The sequence below is a fragment of the Notolepis coatsorum genome, assembly GCF_963971535.1.
Source record: "Notolepis coatsorum genome assembly, chromosome: 8".
Classification (NCBI taxonomy): domain Eukaryota; kingdom Metazoa; phylum Chordata; class Actinopteri; order Aulopiformes; family Paralepididae; genus Notolepis; species Notolepis coatsorum.
The window spans coordinates 148,844,507-148,864,359 of NC_140172.1; the positions used below are offsets into that span (position 1 = coordinate 148,844,507).

The 19,853-nt window shown below is 45.2% G+C and overlaps 1 protein-coding gene across 1 annotated transcript in view; it reads right to left on the reverse strand.

Annotated features, from left to right (window-relative positions):
• Window positions 1–1,705: 1,705 nt before the first annotated feature.
• The window catches only part of dnah12 (dynein, axonemal, heavy chain 12), an 80,096-nt gene continuing 61,948 nt past the window's right edge, over window positions 1,706–19,853 (reverse strand). Inside the window, exons 59-69 of the mRNA XM_084319864.1 lie at window positions 13,427–13,680; window positions 11,830–11,970; window positions 11,044–11,181; window positions 8,918–9,151; window positions 8,258–8,446; window positions 7,251–7,354; window positions 6,492–6,696; window positions 5,252–5,389; window positions 3,175–3,266; window positions 2,735–2,802; window positions 1,706–2,131 (exon numbers count right to left, since the gene is read on the reverse strand). Coding sequence (XP_084175990.1) covers window positions 1,938–2,131; window positions 2,735–2,802; window positions 3,175–3,266; window positions 5,252–5,389; window positions 6,492–6,696; window positions 7,251–7,354; window positions 8,258–8,446; window positions 8,918–9,151; window positions 11,044–11,181; window positions 11,830–11,970; window positions 13,427–13,680 — 1,757 coding nt within the window. The 3' untranslated portion in view covers window positions 1,706–1,937. The remainder of the gene's footprint in view (window positions 2,132–2,734; window positions 2,803–3,174; window positions 3,267–5,251; window positions 5,390–6,491; window positions 6,697–7,250; window positions 7,355–8,257; window positions 8,447–8,917; window positions 9,152–11,043; window positions 11,182–11,829; window positions 11,971–13,426; window positions 13,681–19,853) is intronic.

The following is a 19,853-nucleotide window of genomic DNA, read 5'->3' on the forward strand; positions in this document are numbered from 1 at the left end:
ACTAGGGCATTGCTGATTATCATGTAGAAATATTATCATGCAATGCTGCAATACTCCTGTGCTGCTGTGACCCCCACATTTCCCCTAAGGGGATTAATAAAAATAAATCTCTCTCTAACACCAATCCAAAGGCAGCAAAAACAGTCATATGTTTTGGACATGAGAACTGACAGCAACTCATCGTAATCAAAATGCAACGGTACAGTCACCTGTGTTGCAGCGGGAATTACCAGTCATGCATCAGGTCACTCAGCCAGCTCAGTAGGGAGCATTACTTGTGTTTACCTTGAGTCAAAGGGCTGTGTGCCTGCCAGTGGTCCTCACAACAGTAGGTCGAATGGCCGTCTCAGCTCCCAAACTGATCTATTTATATCTGGCCTACTATAAATATCTGGTCACGGGACCATCCCAGCTGGCACCTGGCTTTTACCCACCGGAACGCCCCCCACCGTAGGACGACGGGATGGGTCAAACGCAGAGAGTAAAGTTTAAACAGCGAGCCAATTTTTTTTTATAATTGCATGTGTGTGTCACTGCCTGACGACATTGTCAATGTGTGCAATGAATAGACTTCTTCAAAGTCCAGTTTAATCTTTAATCTTAATCTTTTAATAATCACTCATCCATGTATCGTCACTCACTAACCCATTAACTCATCTATGTATCCAGTCACTCACTAATCTATTACAGATCCATTAACTCATCCATGTATCCAGTCACTCACTAATCTATTACAGAACCATTAATTCATCTATGTATCCAGTCACTCACTAATCTATTACAGATCCATTAACTCATCCATGTATCCAGTCACTCACTAATCTATTACAGAACCATTAATTCATCTATGTATCCAGTCACTCACTAATATATTACAGATCCATTAACTCATCCATGTATCCAGTCACTCAGTAACCCATTGGCCATTACACATCCTTTACTCGTTCATCCATTAGTTCACCCACATTCAGTGATTCACATGCTCCAAATTAATTGATTTATTAAAGATTTGTTTTTTCTGCATTTTACAGCTTTATTTCGGACAGGACAGGCAGAGAGAGGAAAGTTGGGAGAGGATATGGGGAGGACATGCAGAATAGGTCCCCGGGCCGGATTCGAACCCCGGATGCTGCGATTACACTGCGAGCGCAGCTACGTGATGCGCCACCGTGGCACCCGCAAATTAATTGATTTATGAAAGGAACTAAGGAAGTTGCCACTACATGGGATGTACAGTACAGATGTGGGGGTTATTGTTTATAGATCTGTCTTTATTGTATTTCTGTTATGTCATAATGATAAGTCATTTCAATTTATTTTTATCCACTTTTTCTCCCATTTTCTATTTTTTCTCCCATCCCAATTTCGTATCGTCCAATTCAACCCTCCCCTGTCTCGAACGCTGTTTCTTGCCTCCCACAAGCCGGCTGCAATGTGGACTAAGTCATACATAGCACGAGTATCCTCCGATACTCGAGGTAACAGCAGTCGCATCTTTTCACCTGCGCGGCGCGATCTTTCAGCGTCAGGGGTCTGCGCTTTGGAGGGGCGCCGCCCCCATCGCTTCCTGATTCTACTGCGCAGGCGCACCATCCGACCTGTAGGAGTCGCTGTCCACAACGCCCGATCCCCAGATCCATCAGTTTCCCACCCCCTAATACTGCCAATGTGTATTAGTACGGAGGACCAGCTAAACTGAAAGCAATGTGGAGCGCTGGGCTCGAACAGGCGAACCCAGCGTCTCCAGTATTCGTGGTGAGCGCCTTGCCCACTGCACCACGTAGCCGCCCAAGTCATTTCAATTCTTATAAATCATTGGTTAGAGGTATTTCATGTCAAACTGCACGCTGCATTTCACTCACTAAACTAAAGTGACAAAAATGATCAAATCGATTTTTTTTATTTTTTTTAAAGTGCGTTGAGTGTTATATCATGTCTTAGTCGTCCAGTTGACACAGCATGGCCACCCCACGCTTGATCCAGTGCTGTGGACGCTTGCTGGTGGGCAACGTCATGGAGATGAGGAAGTTGGTGGAGTGGCCTGTGGTGGACAGGGTGCCCTTCCTCTCGCTGGTCTTGTAGAGCGGGCAGACATACAGAGACTTGGGCTGATCCGCCTCCTTCTTCTCAGCTGGATGGAGGGAGGAGGCAGATCAGGAAACGTATAGAAGACAACTGAACCCTGCTGTTGAGCTACTGGTGAATTAAATGTCTGACCAGACCAATTCTCCTGCTGTTTAGCTACTGGTGAATTAAATGTCTGACCAATTATCCTGCTGTTTAGCTTCTGGTGAATTAAATGTCTGACCAGACCAATTATCCTGCTGTTTAGCTACTGGTGAATTAAATGTCTGACCAGACCAATTATCCTGCTGTTTAGCTACTGGTGAATTAAATGTCTGACCAATTATCCTGCTGTTTAGCTACTGGTGAATTAAATGTCTGACCAATTCCCCTGCTGTTTAGCTACTGGTGTGTATCTAAATGGTAGATATTAATGGTGACCCCCCCCCCCCCCCCCCCCCCCCCTATTGCTAGGTTTTTAGTGAGTCGTTCCTTATCTTCATTGGGGAAAGTCTGGAAGTGTCGCATATTTGGATTTTATGATGGTTTTTGTTTTTGATCTATTGTGATGTTTCTTCTTGACTTGTACAAGAAGACTTGTACAGCCCATGGGGGCTATTCCATGTGATCTCGGGATATACAAATACCTTTGATTTGATTTAATGCTTACTGGGTTTGATCCAGATGATGGGCACAGAGTCAAACAGGACTTTGGGGAGCTGCTCAGCCAGGACTCCGCTGTGAGGGAACAAGAGGCAGATCACAGCTCGATCAACTCCCATAAAACGATCCTACTGCAACAAGATTAGGGACGGGCATCTAAAGGCATATTATCAAATAAATATTTGAATATTCTATTAAAAAGAATTGGTTCAATCAGTTAGTGAACTACCCAAAAAATATATAAAAATAAATAAAAAATAAAGTGTGCAGCAGATCCATAATGTAGCCTGCAGGGCTTCTGTGATCCTTCACTGACAACAAATAATCATCATTCAGGAGGCGAATCAGTGCAGTTTGACACAAACAAAACCGCCAGCTGTCATCGAATACCAACGTAATTTCCAGCAGTCGTGTCCATCCCTAAACAAAACCAAAATAAACACCTACCTTTTCTTGTCCCAGCGAGCTCCATCTAGAAACAGCCCGTTGATGTAAACACCGTCTTCAGGTGCTGCGTCTGAGTCTGAGACAGGGAGGATCTGCAGGGGGGAGAGTCATACTATTGAACAGGACATGAGACAAACGTCCCTTTTTCAAGACCTTTTTTTAATATATAAAATCTTGTTTTTATGAAGAAATTAAGTACAGCCTATCTGATATGAATGTACCAGTAATACTAACACATTGCATGACATTTTATTAAAAATGATTATTATTATTATTTTCTTTTTTTTACTTAAGATAAACATTTATTTGAGTTATTTTAATATTTCAATTGAATTGTAGCCTATTAACACTTTGAGTGCCAGCGACGAGATTTCTCGTTAGTTCATGCCAACCGTTGAGTGCCAGCCGACGAGAAATCTCGTTTTTAATCGTTATTTTTTTATTATCGATTTCCATAAATCTAGCCTCACGTTACCAGTGGCGATCTGTCTGAGCTCGAACAGGGAAACTACCGCCCCCTATCGTCTCTCCGGATGGTACTGCACCCCATTGGATTGGACTGAATGAAACGCATGGGGAAAAAAGAGTCCGGATTCCACATTTTACTTGTCAGGCATGTAATCCGAGCCTATTGCAGTCATCGCCCACCATCAGAACAGCGTGGAATATGTCTTTCGACCACCCAGCGTTGGATCAATAAACGCGATCGATATTTGGAATGGCGATCAGGAATTGGAATAATCTTTTTGGAGAACATCTGATCTGAGGTAAGGAATCTATTTTACCAGTATTGGGATAATCAGAGCTGTTTTCACCTATATATCAAGGTGTCCCATATGTGTGTGTGTGGCTGTGAGTGTGTGTAGCTGATCAGGAAATAAGATAATCGATTTTTCAACCCGCTTCTATAGCGTGCATAAGTACACATATACTATCGATAATCTAGCGTTTATTTGAAAACGATTCATAAATAGGCCGAAAAATTACGTGTTTTGTGTATTACAGTAAAGCACGATTCCTGCAGAATCTTTTTTTTTCTGAAAGTTTAAAAAAACGAGCGTTTTTCAAAATGGTATAAAACGGAAATGAACCGATTAAAAAACAATCCGTTTCGACAATGTTGACTGCAACCAAGTCATTGATAAGCGACGGTCGTATTAGACACATAGCCATAATTTAAGATATAGTTTATGCGTTCACAAATGTGTGCGCTCTGTCATTGAATAGAGCGTTGGCACTCAACGGGGTATAGGACTGGCACGGCCGGCACGGAAAGTGTTAACGGTAGGCCTATTTCTACCATAGTTCATATCACAAAGTGAAACATCGAACCAAATGTCATATTTAAATTAGACTGCCTCATTGATCGCCATGATCTTAAAGGGACACTTCACCAAAAAACAATGCAGATTTATTCTGCACATAATCTCACACACGTCCAAAAACTCGAAACAGTTTTACACACATTCATTTAGTTTTACAGTTATTGAGAGTAAATGAGTTTGAATATACGCCACCAGCGAATTAATCCTTGTGTTGTGTTAATTACAGCTCAATGGAATGATGTAGAATAGATGAAAAAATACCAATACATTGGTATCCAATGTCCCCAATGACATCACTGGTGGCCATATTGAAACTCAATTACTCCCAATAACCGTCAAACTAAATGAATGTGTGCAAAACTCTCTAGAGTTTTTGGATGTGTGTGAGATTATGAGTGTTTAAAGTGTCCCTTTAAAATTGGAATTATAACTCATGGAAAACACAGATCATCAGCATAGTATGAAAGGAATGTGACATCTTAATTCTATACTGATATGAGCTCTTAACCCTTTCACCACCACACTACAGAAGGTTAACCCCTTCACCAACACATTACAGACGGTTAACCGCCTGCAGTGTGGGATAGTGAAAGGGTTAACCTTCCGTAGTGTGGCCATGAAAGGGTTAACACGTTGCCGCATGGCAGTGAAAGAGGGTTAACCTTCTGTATTGTCGCAGTGAAAGGGTTAACCATTTTGGTAGTGTGGAAGGGTTAGAGTAAAACGCATTGCTCAGTGTCTGCCTCCCTGACCTGGAACTCAAAGCCCAGCAGGTCGATGGGGATGTGGTACTTCCTGGCGTAGTTCTGCATGGCCCCGGTGAGGAAGGCCTGGGTGAAGAAGAAGCCGGACAGCCAGAACACCACAGGCTTCCCGGTGTCGTACCAATCCTGTGGAGAAATCACCTCAAATTGGTCATATTCAAACTTCAGGGTTCCGCACAGACATTTCAAAATGAAATTCAAGGCCTTTTTAAGTACTTTTCCAAACACTATTTTTCATTTTCAAGGATGTCCACTCGAAGGATACAATTCACTTTTAAATGCTGTTTTTTTTTAAGCATCTTCTTGGCCTGCTTGCCAGCTAGAGCGATTCTAGAGCATCACACGCGAAGAAATTAGGAAAAGCAGTTGGAGCGTGCAAGACTCGTCAGATTTGATTAAGACAGAACAAAAGAAAAACTATTTCTTGATTCAGAACAATCTGATCATGGATGAACAAAACATTCAATGCGAATGGTTGATTTGAATTTCAAGGACTTTTTAAGCGCCTTGTTAAAAAATGGGCTGTTTTCAAGGAATTCCAGGCCTTGACTATTTTTTGTAAAGAAATCAAGCACTTAAAGCACTTCAAGGACCTTGTGCGAACCCTGAAACTTGCACTTAATCTCTCACACACACGCACACACACACGCGTGCATGCACACACACACACACACATACACACACAGGATGCTCAATGTGGACTCACTGTAACACTAACTCATCCATTGTAACATTCACTGTACACAACACCCTCATGCTACACACTCACTGTAAACATTCACCTTAAACATTCACTTTAGCCACTTTAAACACTTTATTTCTATCTATTTATTCCTACAAATTTGCACTACCTCTTCGACCTCATTTCTGTATTTAGTTTTGTTGCATTTTGTACTTTAGTTTTGTATGTTGTATATTCTGTATAGTGTTGGTCTTTACTTTTTTACTTTTTTAGCACAATCTCAGGAGGGTCATACAGAACCAAGCATGTCACTGTAATGTACACAATACCTTATATGTGACAAATAAAACAAAACCTGAACTTGAACTTGAACAGACAGACAGACAGACAGACAGACAGACAGACAGACAGACAGACAGACAGACAGACACACACACAGACAGTACGGTGAGGATGATGGTCTCATGAATATAATCCATCTTTCTACAAGTGACATCGTTGCACTCGTCTGAACGGGGAGTGTGAGAGTCACCCATGGAGTCTCACCCTCAGGAAGCTGAGCCTGGCGAGGACGTCCGTGACGTAGCTCCCCAGGGGCTTGAGGCTGGGGTAGGAGCGCCTGGCCCACTTCTCCGGGACCTTGCCCACCATCAGGCTGCCCGCCACGGCCTCCAGCTCTGCGTCCATCACCACCAGGCCCTTGATGGCTTTCAGCAGGTTCTGCAGACTCACCCGGATTGTAACACACAGCCTGGAAGGGAGAGGGAGAAACCCAGCTGATGTGAAACAGGTAAGAGACCCGACTCTCTCTCTCTACCAGGGACGTGCACAGGACTTTAGAGGGGCAGGTGCTCAAAGGCTGAAAAGGGCACTGGTCCTGTGCGAAGTGGCAAGTGCGCAAGCCCGATTTTTGGGGGCCCTTTTTGGGCGGGGGCCCCCCTTTTTATGCTTTTTGGGGGGTTTTGGTGATCAAATATTGAATATTAAACTATAATAATCACTGCAGGAGCTCAGTTATCCTTGAAAGACCCTTTTATTACTGACTTAAAAGGCCCATACATCTCCATAAATGTTCAGGGGGGAGGGAATAAGTGCTTACCCTACAGACCCCAAGAAGTGCTGTATATTCTGTATTGTTTAATATAAATATATATTTTTTTTTACTTGGCATAAAAAGGGCACTTTTTTATGAGGCACAAAAGGGCAGGTGCTCGAGCACCCTTTGTGCTCTATGTGTGCACGTGCCTGCTCTCTACAGTACGTCTGCACACGGTCACAGGACTGGTGTTGTGTTATTGTACGTACGTGTTGTAGCGCTCCATCTCCTGGACTAACACAGAGTTCATGCTCTCCTCATAGAGCACCGGGAACCTCGTCAGCGCCGCCTCAATGTCAAAACTGTCTGGGAGCTAAGGAAACAAACAAGAATCATAGTAGGTTTCACATGAACATACTGTATGGGGCTAGTATGTTACAGGGTGTGTGGTCTGTAACAACAATCTACACTTGTTGCACTGCTCTTACTTTATCTATTTTATTTGTATACTCATTCCATGTTTGCGTCTATGCATTGCTTTTATTATTGTTTTTTAAATAGATTTGAATGACAGTTAACCTTAATCTAATTTATTAAATGTATTAACATTTCTACAGGAAGTTTTAATATGAATTCTGTGCCAATTTTATGCCTGTCTATAATTATGCCAATTTTATGCCTATGTCTATTTTGTGTCTACATCACTGCTGTGAAGCACTTTGGGCTGCCATTCTTGTATGAAAGGTGCTATAAAGTGCTTGTATAAAGTTATCTATATTATTATGGGCAAACTACTGTAACGGAAACATCAACACTAAGTACCACCGTAGTTAACCTTTTCACTGCCACACGACAGAAGGTTAACCCTTTACTATCCGCGGAGCTAATGATGCTAATGATGGAACATCGCCGTCGGTTGTGTGGCAGTAAAAGGGTTAAGCGCTCTGGCAGTTCTGTACTGGTGGTGGGTTAATCTTCCGCCATCCCAAAGAGAGCTTGGCAACCAAACTGATACTGAATGGCTTCCTGATTGGGAACATTATCTCAGTTAAAAGCACCCCACCTCAATACAGAGATTCATTATAGAGACTCTTAATGCTGACGTGTCCTTTACTGTATTTTGACCTCAGACATTATTACATCAAGTCCCTGTAAAATGATAAAAGCAGGCTTGGTCAGGTGGTTTCTACCTTCTGTCATTGACTATGTCATACAGGTGGTTTCTACCTTCATAAGGATGTCATTGGCTATGTCATACAGGTGGTTTGGTTTCTACCTTCATAAGGATGTCATTGGCTATGTCATACAGGGTGTTGTCCCCCCCAGCGCCGCCCCCTCCCTTGGCCCCTCCTCCCTGAGTGAGCAGCAGCGAATCAAACAGCAGCTTGGTCTGCTGCAGGTCCTTCGATATGTCCACGTTCTCGTGCATCCCAAACACCTCCGGGTGCTGGCTGAGCGGAAGGCTCTGAAACACAAGACCCATAGACACTCATGTATAACAAGACCCATAGACATATTCACTCATGTATAACAAGACCCATAAACACTCATGTATAACAAGACCCATAAACACTCATGTATAACAAGACCCATAGACACTCATGTATAACAAGACCCATAGACACTCATGTATAACAAGACCCATAGACACTCATGTATAACAAGACCCATAGACACTCATGTATAACAAGACCCATAGACACTCATGTATAACAAGACCCATAGACACTCATGTATAATAAGACCCATAGACACATTCACTCATGTATAATAAGCCAATTTAGCAGAATCGATACATTTACATTTTGGAATTTAGCTGATGCTTTTATCCAAAGCAATACCTACTGTGTATCGGCCTAATGTCTTATAACACCGTGTTTGCGCTTTGAGGCCTTTTACTCATGACAAGTAATCACAAAGTAATCACACTATATACCTTGATGAACTCGACATAATCCTCGTAGATGGATTTAGGCGGGGCGTAGTATTTCCCACTGGGGGAGAAGGTGTAGCGGGGTCTCTCGATGATGTCCTTGTTGTAGAAGTCAGCCAGGATGGTCATCAGGAGGCGCCGGTCCCAGTCGTCCGTCACGCGGCCACCGTAGTTGCACTCCCCGGTCAGGTAGGTTATGGCCTCGAACGGCACCTCGTCATAGTCGTTCACAAACAGCTGGAGGACAGCAGGGGAGGGTTCAGAGATCAGGAGCTACACTCACAGGCACTGTGTACAGGTAACGTAACACCTGTGATCGCATACATGCCACCCACATGTCTCCGGTGCTGCTAGAAAGCTACTGAAACTCCTCAGCGTCAGGGTTTCCCCATAGCTGCTTCAGTGGTTTCCCCGTAGCTGCTTCAGTGGTTTACCCGTAGCTGCTTCAGTGGTTTACCTGTAGCTGCTTCAGTGGTTTACCTGTAGCTGCTTCAGTGGTTTACCTGTAGCTGCTTCAGTGGTTTACCTGTAGCTGCTTCAGTGGTTTACCCGTAGCTGCTTCAGTGGTTTACCCGTAGCTGCTTCAGTGGTTTACCTGTAGCTGCTTCAGTGGTTTACCCGTAGCTGCTTCAGTGGTTTACCCGTAGCTGCTTCAGTGGTTTACCTGTAGCTGCTTCAGTGGTTTACCTGTAGCTGCTTCAGTGGTTTACCTGTAGCTGCTTCAGTGGTTTATCTGTACTGTAGCTGCTTCAGTGGTTTACCTGTAGCTGCTTCAGTGGTTTACCTGTAGCTGCTTCAGTGGTTTATCTGTAGCTGCTTCAGTGGTTTACCTGTAGCTGCTTCAGTGGTTTACCTGTAATGTAGCTGCTTCAGTGGTTTACCTGTAGCTGCTTCAGTGGTTTATCTGTAGCTGCTTCAGTGGTTTACCTGTAGCTGCTTCAGTGGTTTACCTGTAGCTGCTTCAGTGGTTTACCTGTAGCTGCTTCAGTGGTTTACCTGTAGTTGCTTCAGAGGTTTACCTGTAGCTGCTTCAGTGGTTTATCTGTAGCTGCTTCAGTGGTTTACCAGTAGCTGCTTCAGTGGTTTACCTGTAGCTGCTTCAGTGGTTTACCTGTAGCTGATTCAGTGGTTTACCTGTAGCTGCTTCAGTGGTTTACCTGTAGCTGCTTCAGTGGTTTATCTGTAGCTGCTTCAGTGGTTTACCTGTAATGTAGCTGCTTCAGTGGTTTACCTGTAGCTGCTTCAGTGGTTTATCTGTAGCTGCTTCAGTGGTTTACCTGTAGCTGCTTCAGTGGTTTACCTGTAGCTGCTTCAGTGGTTTACCTGTAGCTGCTTCAGTGGTTTACCTGCAGCTGCTTCAGTGGTTTACCTGCAGCTGCTTCAGTGGTTTACCTGCAGCTGCTTCAGTGGTTTACCTGCAGCTGCTTCAGTGGTTTACCTGTAGCTGCTTCAGTGGTTTACCTGTAGCTGCTTCAGTGGTTTACCTGTACGATAGCTGCTTCAGTGATTTTCCTGTACTGTAGCTGCTTCAGAGTGCTTTACCCATAGCTGCTTCAGTGATTTACCTGTAGCTGCTTCAGTGGTTTACCTGTAGCTGCTTCAGTGGTTTCCCCGTAGCTGCTTCAGTGGTTTACCTGTAGCTGCTTCAGAGGTTTACCTGTAGCTGCTTCAGAGGTTTACCTGTAGCTGCTTCAGTGGTTTACCTGTAGCTGCTTCAGTGGTTTACCTGTAGCTGCTTCAGTGGTTTCCCCGTAGCTGCTTCAGTGGTTTACCTGTAGCTGCTTCAGTGGTTTACCTGCAGCTGCTTCAGTGGTTTACCTGCAGCTGCTTCAGTGGTTTACCTGTAGCTGCTTCAGTGGTTTACCTGCAGCTGCTTCAGTGGTTTAGCTGCAGCTGCTTCAGTGGTTTATCTGTAGCTGATTCAGTGGTTTACCTGCAGCTGCTTCAGTGGTTTACCTGTAGCTGCTTCAGTGGTTTATCTGTAGCTGATTCAGTGGTTTACCTGTACTGTAGCTGCTTCAGTGGTTTACCTGTAGCTGATTCAGTGGTTTATCTGTACTGTAGCTGCTTCAGTGGTTTACCTGTAGCTGCTTCAGTGTGGTTTACCTGTAGCTGCTTCAGTGGTTTACCTGTAACTGTCTGACACTGATCCGCAGGTCAGACTCGTTGAAGCCATAGGGGATATTCCAGCCCAGAGGACCAAACTTCTTCCTCTCCTGGACGAGAGCGTGGAAGAAGCAGACTCCATACAAGAGCTTCTCCCAAATCTAGAGGAGACGCCCCAACAGGAAGAAGTGAGGAGGCTGAAACACAGCATGGCTGACAGAGAATCTCTTTTATTCTCCAAGGATTACGACTTGTTCATTTGGTGCCAACGCATCAACACAACCAATCCTTCCATTCCATCAATACTCTGACAAGGTGCTGTATACTGGACCTCACAGAAAGACATTCACACCAACACAGACATGTGTACATTCAACGTGAGCAGTATTGTCATAATTACTTGTCTCCATGTAAGTAGTATTGTCATAATTACATTGCATTAAATAAGTAATGCCTCTTTACAGTGTGTGTGAGAGAGAGAGAGAGAGAGAGAGAGAGAGAGAGAGAGAGAGAGAGAGCTGAACCCCACAATTGGTTGATATGAACATAGATAATGTATGTAAAAGCTAAATAGTATATTATGCTGTATTGTATTATGAATTAATTATGAGTAGGTATTGTTGTATTGTATTATGAATTTGATGAGGAGTATTTATTGTTGTTTTAATTGTCTGTATGACATGTGAATGTTGTGAGTGTATAAAGTCTGTAACTGTATTTTACGTGTTATGGACCCCAGGAAGAATAGCCACAGCACTGCTCACTGCTGTGGCTAATGGGGATCCAAATAAACTTAAACTTAAACGTACCAGTTCCTTGTCGGGGCAGTTGGTGAAGAAGCTGGAGTCGCAGACAGGATCTGACATGTAGGACTGCAGCAGGTTGAGTCTGAGGCCGGTCGGAGGCTCGTTGGTCATCTTCACCCCGTTCTGCAGGATGGTTACTGGGAACTGACCCAGGGAGACACGGAGGTCGTCGGTACGGACAGTATACACAGATCTGGAGCGCTCATTATTAACGCGTGTTGATTAATTGCCCTGAACAAGCTCTGATATTCATATTAAATGTTTAACGTACAAATACACATTAAGAAGTAAAGGGTACATTTACCAAGATTCCAAATGTAATGATATTGCCAACAGTGATTAACCTTCTGTAGTGTGGTAGTGAAAGTGTTAACCATTTGTAGTGTGGTAGTGAAAGTGTTAATCCTTTGTAGTGTGGTGGTGAAAGTGTCAATCCTTTGTAGTGTGGTAGTGAAAGTGTCAATCCTTTGTAGTGTGGTAGTGAAAGGGTTGAGTATCAGGAAGAATAGCCCCAGCACTGCTGTGGCTAATGGGGATCCAAATAAACTTATAAACTTATTATCTCACATTCTTTGCATTTGTGAACACCCATAATGCATATCAGTTGGCTAATTGAATGACAGGTAGTGTAAAGGTGTTGGAAATCGGCCATGGCTAGAAACATGTTTGCAGTGCATCAGATACTGTCATCGCTATGGTACCAATGTTTTAGTATATGTCCCTATTATGACAATGCTTGGTCTCACCTTGTTTCCTGTTGCTAGGTAATGTGTCTCACCTTGTCTCCTGTTGCTAGGTACCGTGTCTCACCTTGTCTCCTGTTGCTAGGTACCGTGTTTCACCTTGTCTCCTGTTGCTAGGTACCGTGTCTCACCTTGTCTCCTGTTGCTAGGTACTGTGTTTCACCTTGTCTCCTGTTGCTAGGTACTGTGTCTCACCTTGTCTCCTGTTGCTAGGTACTGTGTCTCACCTTGTCTCCTGTTGCTAGGTACCGTGTCTCACCTTGTCTCCTGTTGCTAGGTACTGTGTCTCACCTTGTCTCCTGTTGCTAGGTACTGTGTCTCACCTTGTCTCCTGTTGCTAGGTACCGTGTCTCACCTTGTCTCCTGTTGCTAGGTACTGTGTCTCACCTTGTCTCCTGTTGCTAGGTACTGTGTCTATTTTTCTCCCATCCCAATTTCGTGTTTCCAATTCTCCCCTCCCCTGTCTTGAACGTTGCTCGACTATGCCCCCCACTGGTCGGTTGTAGTGAGGATAGAAGCCTTGCATCACGCGTTCCCTGTTCGGCACACGAGGAGGCAGCCTGTCGCATCTTTTCACCTGCCAGCGCGGACTCTCATTGGCGAGGTGTAACGCGTGGGAGGCTCACACTACCCTCGCCCACTTCCTGTCTCTGCTGTGCAGGCGTCTCCCAACCGACCTGTAGGGGTCGCTGTCCACAACGTCCAGATTACCACCCATCGACTTCCACCCTCTAACTCTGTTAAATGAGCCAGTTCGATACCGGAGTCTCTTGCATTGGTGACGAGCGCAATCTCCGCTACGCCACCCAGCCACCCGTCTCACCTCGTCTCCCGTTGCTATAGGTACCGTGTCTCACCTTGGGTGACGGATAGCTGGTGAGCCAGAGGCGGAAGTCTGCGTGGCAGGTGTCCGGGCTGAAGTCCTCGCAGATCTTCTCCAGGGTGGACATCCAGGACACGGCGAGGTGACAGTTCTGCAGACACACCCATGTGCCCTCGCTCATAGCTGTGCGGATCATCTTGGCGGCGATGGGACCCTGGCCCTGCCCCAGAGAAATGGACTGGAACCTGGCTCCACCCATGCTCTTGTCATTGGCGAACTTCAGCAAGCCTGGGGGGAAAAGGCAGACAGACATGTCTGGTGATTTCCTTTGACAGCAATACGCGTACTACTGTAGCTATTCAGAGAAAAGAGGATGCTCTACATCAGTGGTTCCCAAAGTCGGGGTCGCGACCCAAAGGTGGGCCGCGAGATGATTTAAAAAAAAAAAAAAAGAAAAAAAAAAAAAAAATTGTCAGGCCACTGAACTTAGAAGCAGGCCAGGACAGTGTTTCTAGTTGTAGTCTAAAATTCTATTCTATTGTATTCTAAAATGTGACTATATGGTTTTATATTAACTTAATAAATAAACAAAAACGAAAAATCGACTTATTTCAACGAACATTTCAAACTAAATAACAGATTATGCACATAAAACGCTGAAAACAACCGAAGCAACAATAGTATTTAGTATAATAATAGTATGAGGCTATTATTATTATCATTATTATTTTGCAACAAGTAAGCCCTCTCATAAATAGCACATATAAATGAATAACTAACTTGAACTAACTTAATAGGATTGAAGTGATATTTGGCTTAAAAAATTGGTCGTCTGGCAAAAAAAATAAAAAATAAAAAGCCTGACGATGTGCATTGGGCCGCGGCTCTCTGACGCCTTATTTTCTGGGTCCCGGCCTGAAAAGTTTGGGAACCCCTGGTCTACATTAGCGATGGGACATCTATCTAAAACATCAATGTGATCTGTCAATCCCTGAGGAGACTGTATTACTTACTGGTCATGGGGTCAGCTCCAGGAGACTGTATTACTGGTCATGGGGTCACAGCTCCAGGAGACTGTATTACTGGTCATGGGGTCAGCTCCAGGAGACTGTATTACTGGTCATCATGGGGTCAGCTCCAGGAGACTGTATTACTGGTCATGGGGTCAGCTCCAGGAGACTGTATTACTGGTCATGGGGTCAGCTCCAGGAGACTGTATTACTGGTCATGGGGTCAGAGCTCCAGGAGACTGTATTACTGGTCATCATGGGGTCAGCTCCAGGAGACTGTATTACTGGTCATCATGGGGTCAGCTCCAGGAGACTGTATTACTGGTCATCATGGGGTCGGCTCCAGGAGACTGTATTACTGGTCATCATGGGGTCAGCTCCAGGAGACTGTATTACTGGTCATGGGGTCAGCTCCAGGAGACTGTATTACTGGTCATGGGGTCAGCTCCAGGAGACTGTATTACTGGTCATGGGGTCAGCTCCAGGAGACTGTATTACTGGTCATGGGGTCAGCTCCAGGAGACTGTATTACTTACTGGTCATCATGGGGTCAGCTCCAGGAGACTGTGTTACTGGTCATGGGGTCAGCTCCAGGAGACTGTATTACTGGTCATGGGGTCAGCTCCAGGAGACTGTATTACTGGTCATCATGGGGTCAGCTCCAGGAGACTGTGTTACTGGTCATCATGGGGTCAGCTCCAGGAGACTGTGTTACTGGTCATGGGGTCAGCTCCAGGAGACTGTATTACTGGTCATGGGGTCAGCTCCAGGAGACTGTATTACTGGTCATCATGGGGTCAGCTCCAGGAGACTGTATTACTGGTCATCATGGGGTCAGCTCCAGGAGACTGTGTTACTGGTCATCATGGGGTCAGCTCCAGGAGACTGTATTACTGGTCATCATGGGGTCAGCTCCAGGAGACTGTATTACTGGTCATGGGGTCAGCTCCAGGAGACTGTATTACTGGTCATGGGGTCAGCTCCAGGAGACTGTATTACTGGTCATGGGGTCAGCTCCAGGAGACTGTGTTACTGGTCATCATGGGGTCAGCTCCAGGAGACTGTATTACTGGTCATGGGGTCAGCTCCAGGAGACTGTATTACTGGTCATGGGGTCAGAGCTCCAGGAGACTGTATTACTGGTCATCATGGGGTCAGCTCCAGGAGACTGTATTACTGGTCATCATGGGGTCAGCTCCAGGAGACTGTGTTACTGGTCATCATGGGGTCAGCTCCAGGAGACTGTATTACTGGTCATGGGGTCAGCTCCAGGAGACTGTATTACTGGTCATGGGATCAGCTCCAGGAGACTGTATTACTGGTCATGGGGTCAGCTCCAGGAGACTGTATTACTGGTCATGGGGTCAGCTCCAGGAGACTGTATTACTGGTCATCATGGGGTCAGCTCCAGGAGACTGTATTACTGGTCATGGGGTCAGCTCCAGGAGACTGTATTACTGGTCATGGGGTCGGCTCCAGGAGACTGTATTGTTCGTTTTCGTTTTAGTTCGTTCATTTTTTGCATTATTTTTTTGCGTTTTCGTTTTTTGTTCTTTTTTTTCGTTCGTTTTCGTTTTAGTTCGTTAATTTTTTGCATTCTTTTTTTGCGTCCGTTTTTTTTCGTTCTTTTTTGCTTTCGTTTTTTTTTCGTTTTTGCTTTCGTTTGTTCATTTTTTTGCGTTCTTTTTTTGCGTTCTTTTTTTTCGTTCTTTTTTCGTTTTTTTATTTGTGTTCATTTTCGTTTTAGTTCGTTCATTTTTTGCATTATTTTTTTGCGTTAGTTTTTTTGCGTTTTCGTTTTTTGCGTTCTTTTTTTTTGTTCTTTTTTTTGCGTTCGTTTTCGTTTTAGTTCGTAAATGTTTTGCATAATTTTTTTTCTTTCTTTTTTTGCTTTCGTTTTTTTTTCGTTTTCGTTTTCGTTTTACTGTATTACTGGTCATCATGGGGTCAGCTCCAGGAGACTGTATTACTGGTCATGGGGTCAGCTCCAGGAGACTGTATTACTGGTCATGGGGTCAGCTCCAGGAGACTGTATTACTGGTCATCATGGGGTCAGCTCCAGGAGACTGTATTACTGGTCATGGGGTCAGCTCCAGGAGACTGTATTACTGGTGATGGGGTCAGCTCCAGGAGACTGTATTACTGGTCATTATGGGGTCAGCTCCAGGATACTGTATTACTGGTCATGGGGTCAGCTCCAGGAGACTGTATTACTGGTCATGGGGTCAGCTCCAGGAGACTGTATTACTGGTCATGGGGTCAGCTCCAGGAGACTGTATTACTGGTCATCATGGGGTCAGCTTCAGGAGACTGTATTACTGGTCATCATGGGGTCAGCTCCAGGAGACTGTATTACTGGTCATGGGGTCAGCTCCAGGAGACTGTATTACTGGTCATCATGGGGTCAGCTCCAGGAGACTGTATTACTGGTCATGGGGTCAGCTCCAGGAGACTGTATTACTGGTCATGGGGTCAGCTCCAGGAGACTGTATTACTGGTCATGGGGTCAGCTCCAGGAGACTGTATTACTGGTCATCATGGGGTCAGCTCCAGGAGACTGTATTACTGGTCATGGGGTCAGCTCCAGGAGACTGTGTTACTGGTCATGGGGTCAGCTCCAGGAGACTGTATTACTGGTCATCATGGGGTCAGCTCCAGGATACTGTATTACTGGTCATCATAGGGTCAGCTCCAGGAGACTGTATTACCGGTCATCATGGGGTCAGCTCCAGGAGACTGTGTTACTGGTCATGGGGTCAGCTCCAGGAGACTGTATTACTGGTCATCATGGGGTCAGCTCCAGGAGACTGTATTACTGGTCATCATGGGGTCAGCTCCAGGAGACTGTATTACTGGTCATGGGGTCAGCTCCAGGAGACTGTATTACTGGTCATGGGGTCAGCTCCAGGAGACTGTGTTACTGGTCATCATGGGGTCAGCTCCAGGAGACTGTGTTACTGGTCATCATGGGGTCAGCTCCAGGAGACTGTGTTACTGGTGATGGGGTCAGCTCCAGGAGACTGTATTACTGGTCATCATGGGGTCAGCTCCAGGAGACTGTATTACTGGTCATCATGGGGTCAGCTCCAGGAGACTGTATTACTGGTCATCATGGGGTCAGCTCCAGGAGACTGTATTACTGGTCATGGGGTCAGCTCCAGGAGACTGTATTACTGGTCATGGGGTCAGCAGCTCCAGGAGACTGTATTACTGGTCATGGGGTCAGCTCCAGGAGACTGTATTACTGGTCATCATGGGGTCAGCTTCAGGAGACTGTATTACTGGTCATCATGGGGTCAGTTTCAGGAGACTGTATTACTGGTCATCATGGGGTCAGCTCCAGGAGACTGTATTACTGGTCATCATGGGGTCAGCTCCAGGAGACTGTATTACTGGTCATGGGGTCAGCTCCAGGAGACTGTATTACTGGTCATGGGGTCAGCAGCTCCAGGAGACTGTATTACTGGTCATGGGGTCAGCTCCAGGAGACTGTATTACTGGTCATGGGGTCAGCTCCAGGAGACTGTATTACTGGTCATCATGGGGTCAGCTTCAGGAGACTGTATTACTGGTCATCATGGGGTCAGCTCCAGGAGACTGTATTACTGGTCATGGGGTCAGCTCCAGGAGACTATATTACTGGTCATGGGGTCAGCTCCAGGAGACTGTATTACTGGTCATTATGGGGTCAGCTCCAGGAGACTGTATTACTGGTCATGGGGTCAGCTCCAGGAGACTGTATTACTGGTCATGGGGTCAGCTCCAGGAGACTGTATTACTGGTCATCATGGGGTCAGCTTCAGGAGACTGTATTACTGGTCATCATGGGGTCAGCTCCAGGAGACTGTATTACTGGTCATGGGGTCAGCTCCAGGAGACTGTATTACTGGTCATGGGGTCAGCTCCAGGAGACTGTATTACTGGTCATCATGGGGTCAGCTCCAGGAGACTGTATTACTGGTCATGGGGTCAGCTCCAGGAGACTGTATTACTGGTCATGGGGTCAGCTCCAGGAGACTGTATTACTGGTCATGGGGTCAGCTCCAGGAGACTGTATTACTACTTACTGGCCATAGGGTCAGCTCCAGGAGACTGTATTACTGGTCATGGGGTCAGCTCCAGGAGACTGTATTACTGGTCATGGGGTCAGCTCCAGGAGACTGTATTACTGGTCATGGGGTCAGCTCCAGGAGACTGTATTACTGGTCATCATGGGGTCAGCTCCAGGAGACTGTATTACTGGTCATGGGGTCAGCTCCAGGGCCCTCATTCATCAATGTGTGCGTAGAACTTGACCTATTTCCACACGTAAGCACGGAATGTAGAACTAGTGTACGCACAGGGAAGTCGGGATTCATCACACGGTGCGTACGCAGGCTCTATGCTCCTCCGTGTTGATGAATACCACTTTGTTCTACCGTCAATGCTCGTGCATGATTATCCATATATGGTCATGAAAATGAGGAAACACCCCCCATGGGATGTGAAATAATGGACTGACCCGAGCGGAACTCCGAGAAACTCCACGAAGATTGTTCACTGCTGTCGAACCAAGAAGACACTATCGCGTATTATGGGATAAATAAAAGGCGGACTTGTAAACGGTGATGTCAGATATCAACGGCTCCCTAAGACCATTGCTGCAATTCTGCCTGGACAGCTCAAAATACTAATAAAGACCGTTCGTTGACCACTGTTTGGCGTTGGTTGTGTGTCATTATAACCGTGCTGTAATATGAATGCCTTTATTAGTTGTGTTCGATTGGCTATATGATTTTTAGAGGCATCTATTTTGTTGTCGGCTAATAAAGACTGCGCTGGAATATGACTGCCTTTTCCCGTGTTGTTTGATTAATACCCAGGGATTAAAGTTCTCCTCAATTCTATTCCAAATCGCGATGGATCTCCCGTCAATTTTCTACCTGCTGCATATGATTTCTAGAGGCATACTACAATCTATTTTGATGTCAGTATTGGGTAGCCTATATAAACAATATTTAAGCATTACATCACACGCAGGAGTGGTTTGTGACCAATAAACCATGCCTAGGGGTGGTTGTTAGGCCCGAGGCGCAGCCGAGGGTCGTTAGACCCCCCTAGGCATGGTTTATTGGTCACAAATCACGACTGCACGTGGTGTAAAGCTTTTATACAACTGCCAGATTCATCCAACCTTATTTCTATACAATAAACACACATTAATCGAAGATTTATTGAAAAAACCATCCGCCAGAAAAAGTAGTTCCCACAACTCCATGTGGAAGCAGCTTGAAGTGCATCCAACCAAACTAACACATCCAACTGTGTATTATTGGAATGATTGAGAGAAGTTGCCTCATGTGGAAGCAGCTTGAAGTGCATCCAACCAACTAACACATCCAACTGTGTATTATTGGAATGATTGATTGAAAATTTATTAAAACGTTTTCTTTGCCCTATAGGAAAAAAACG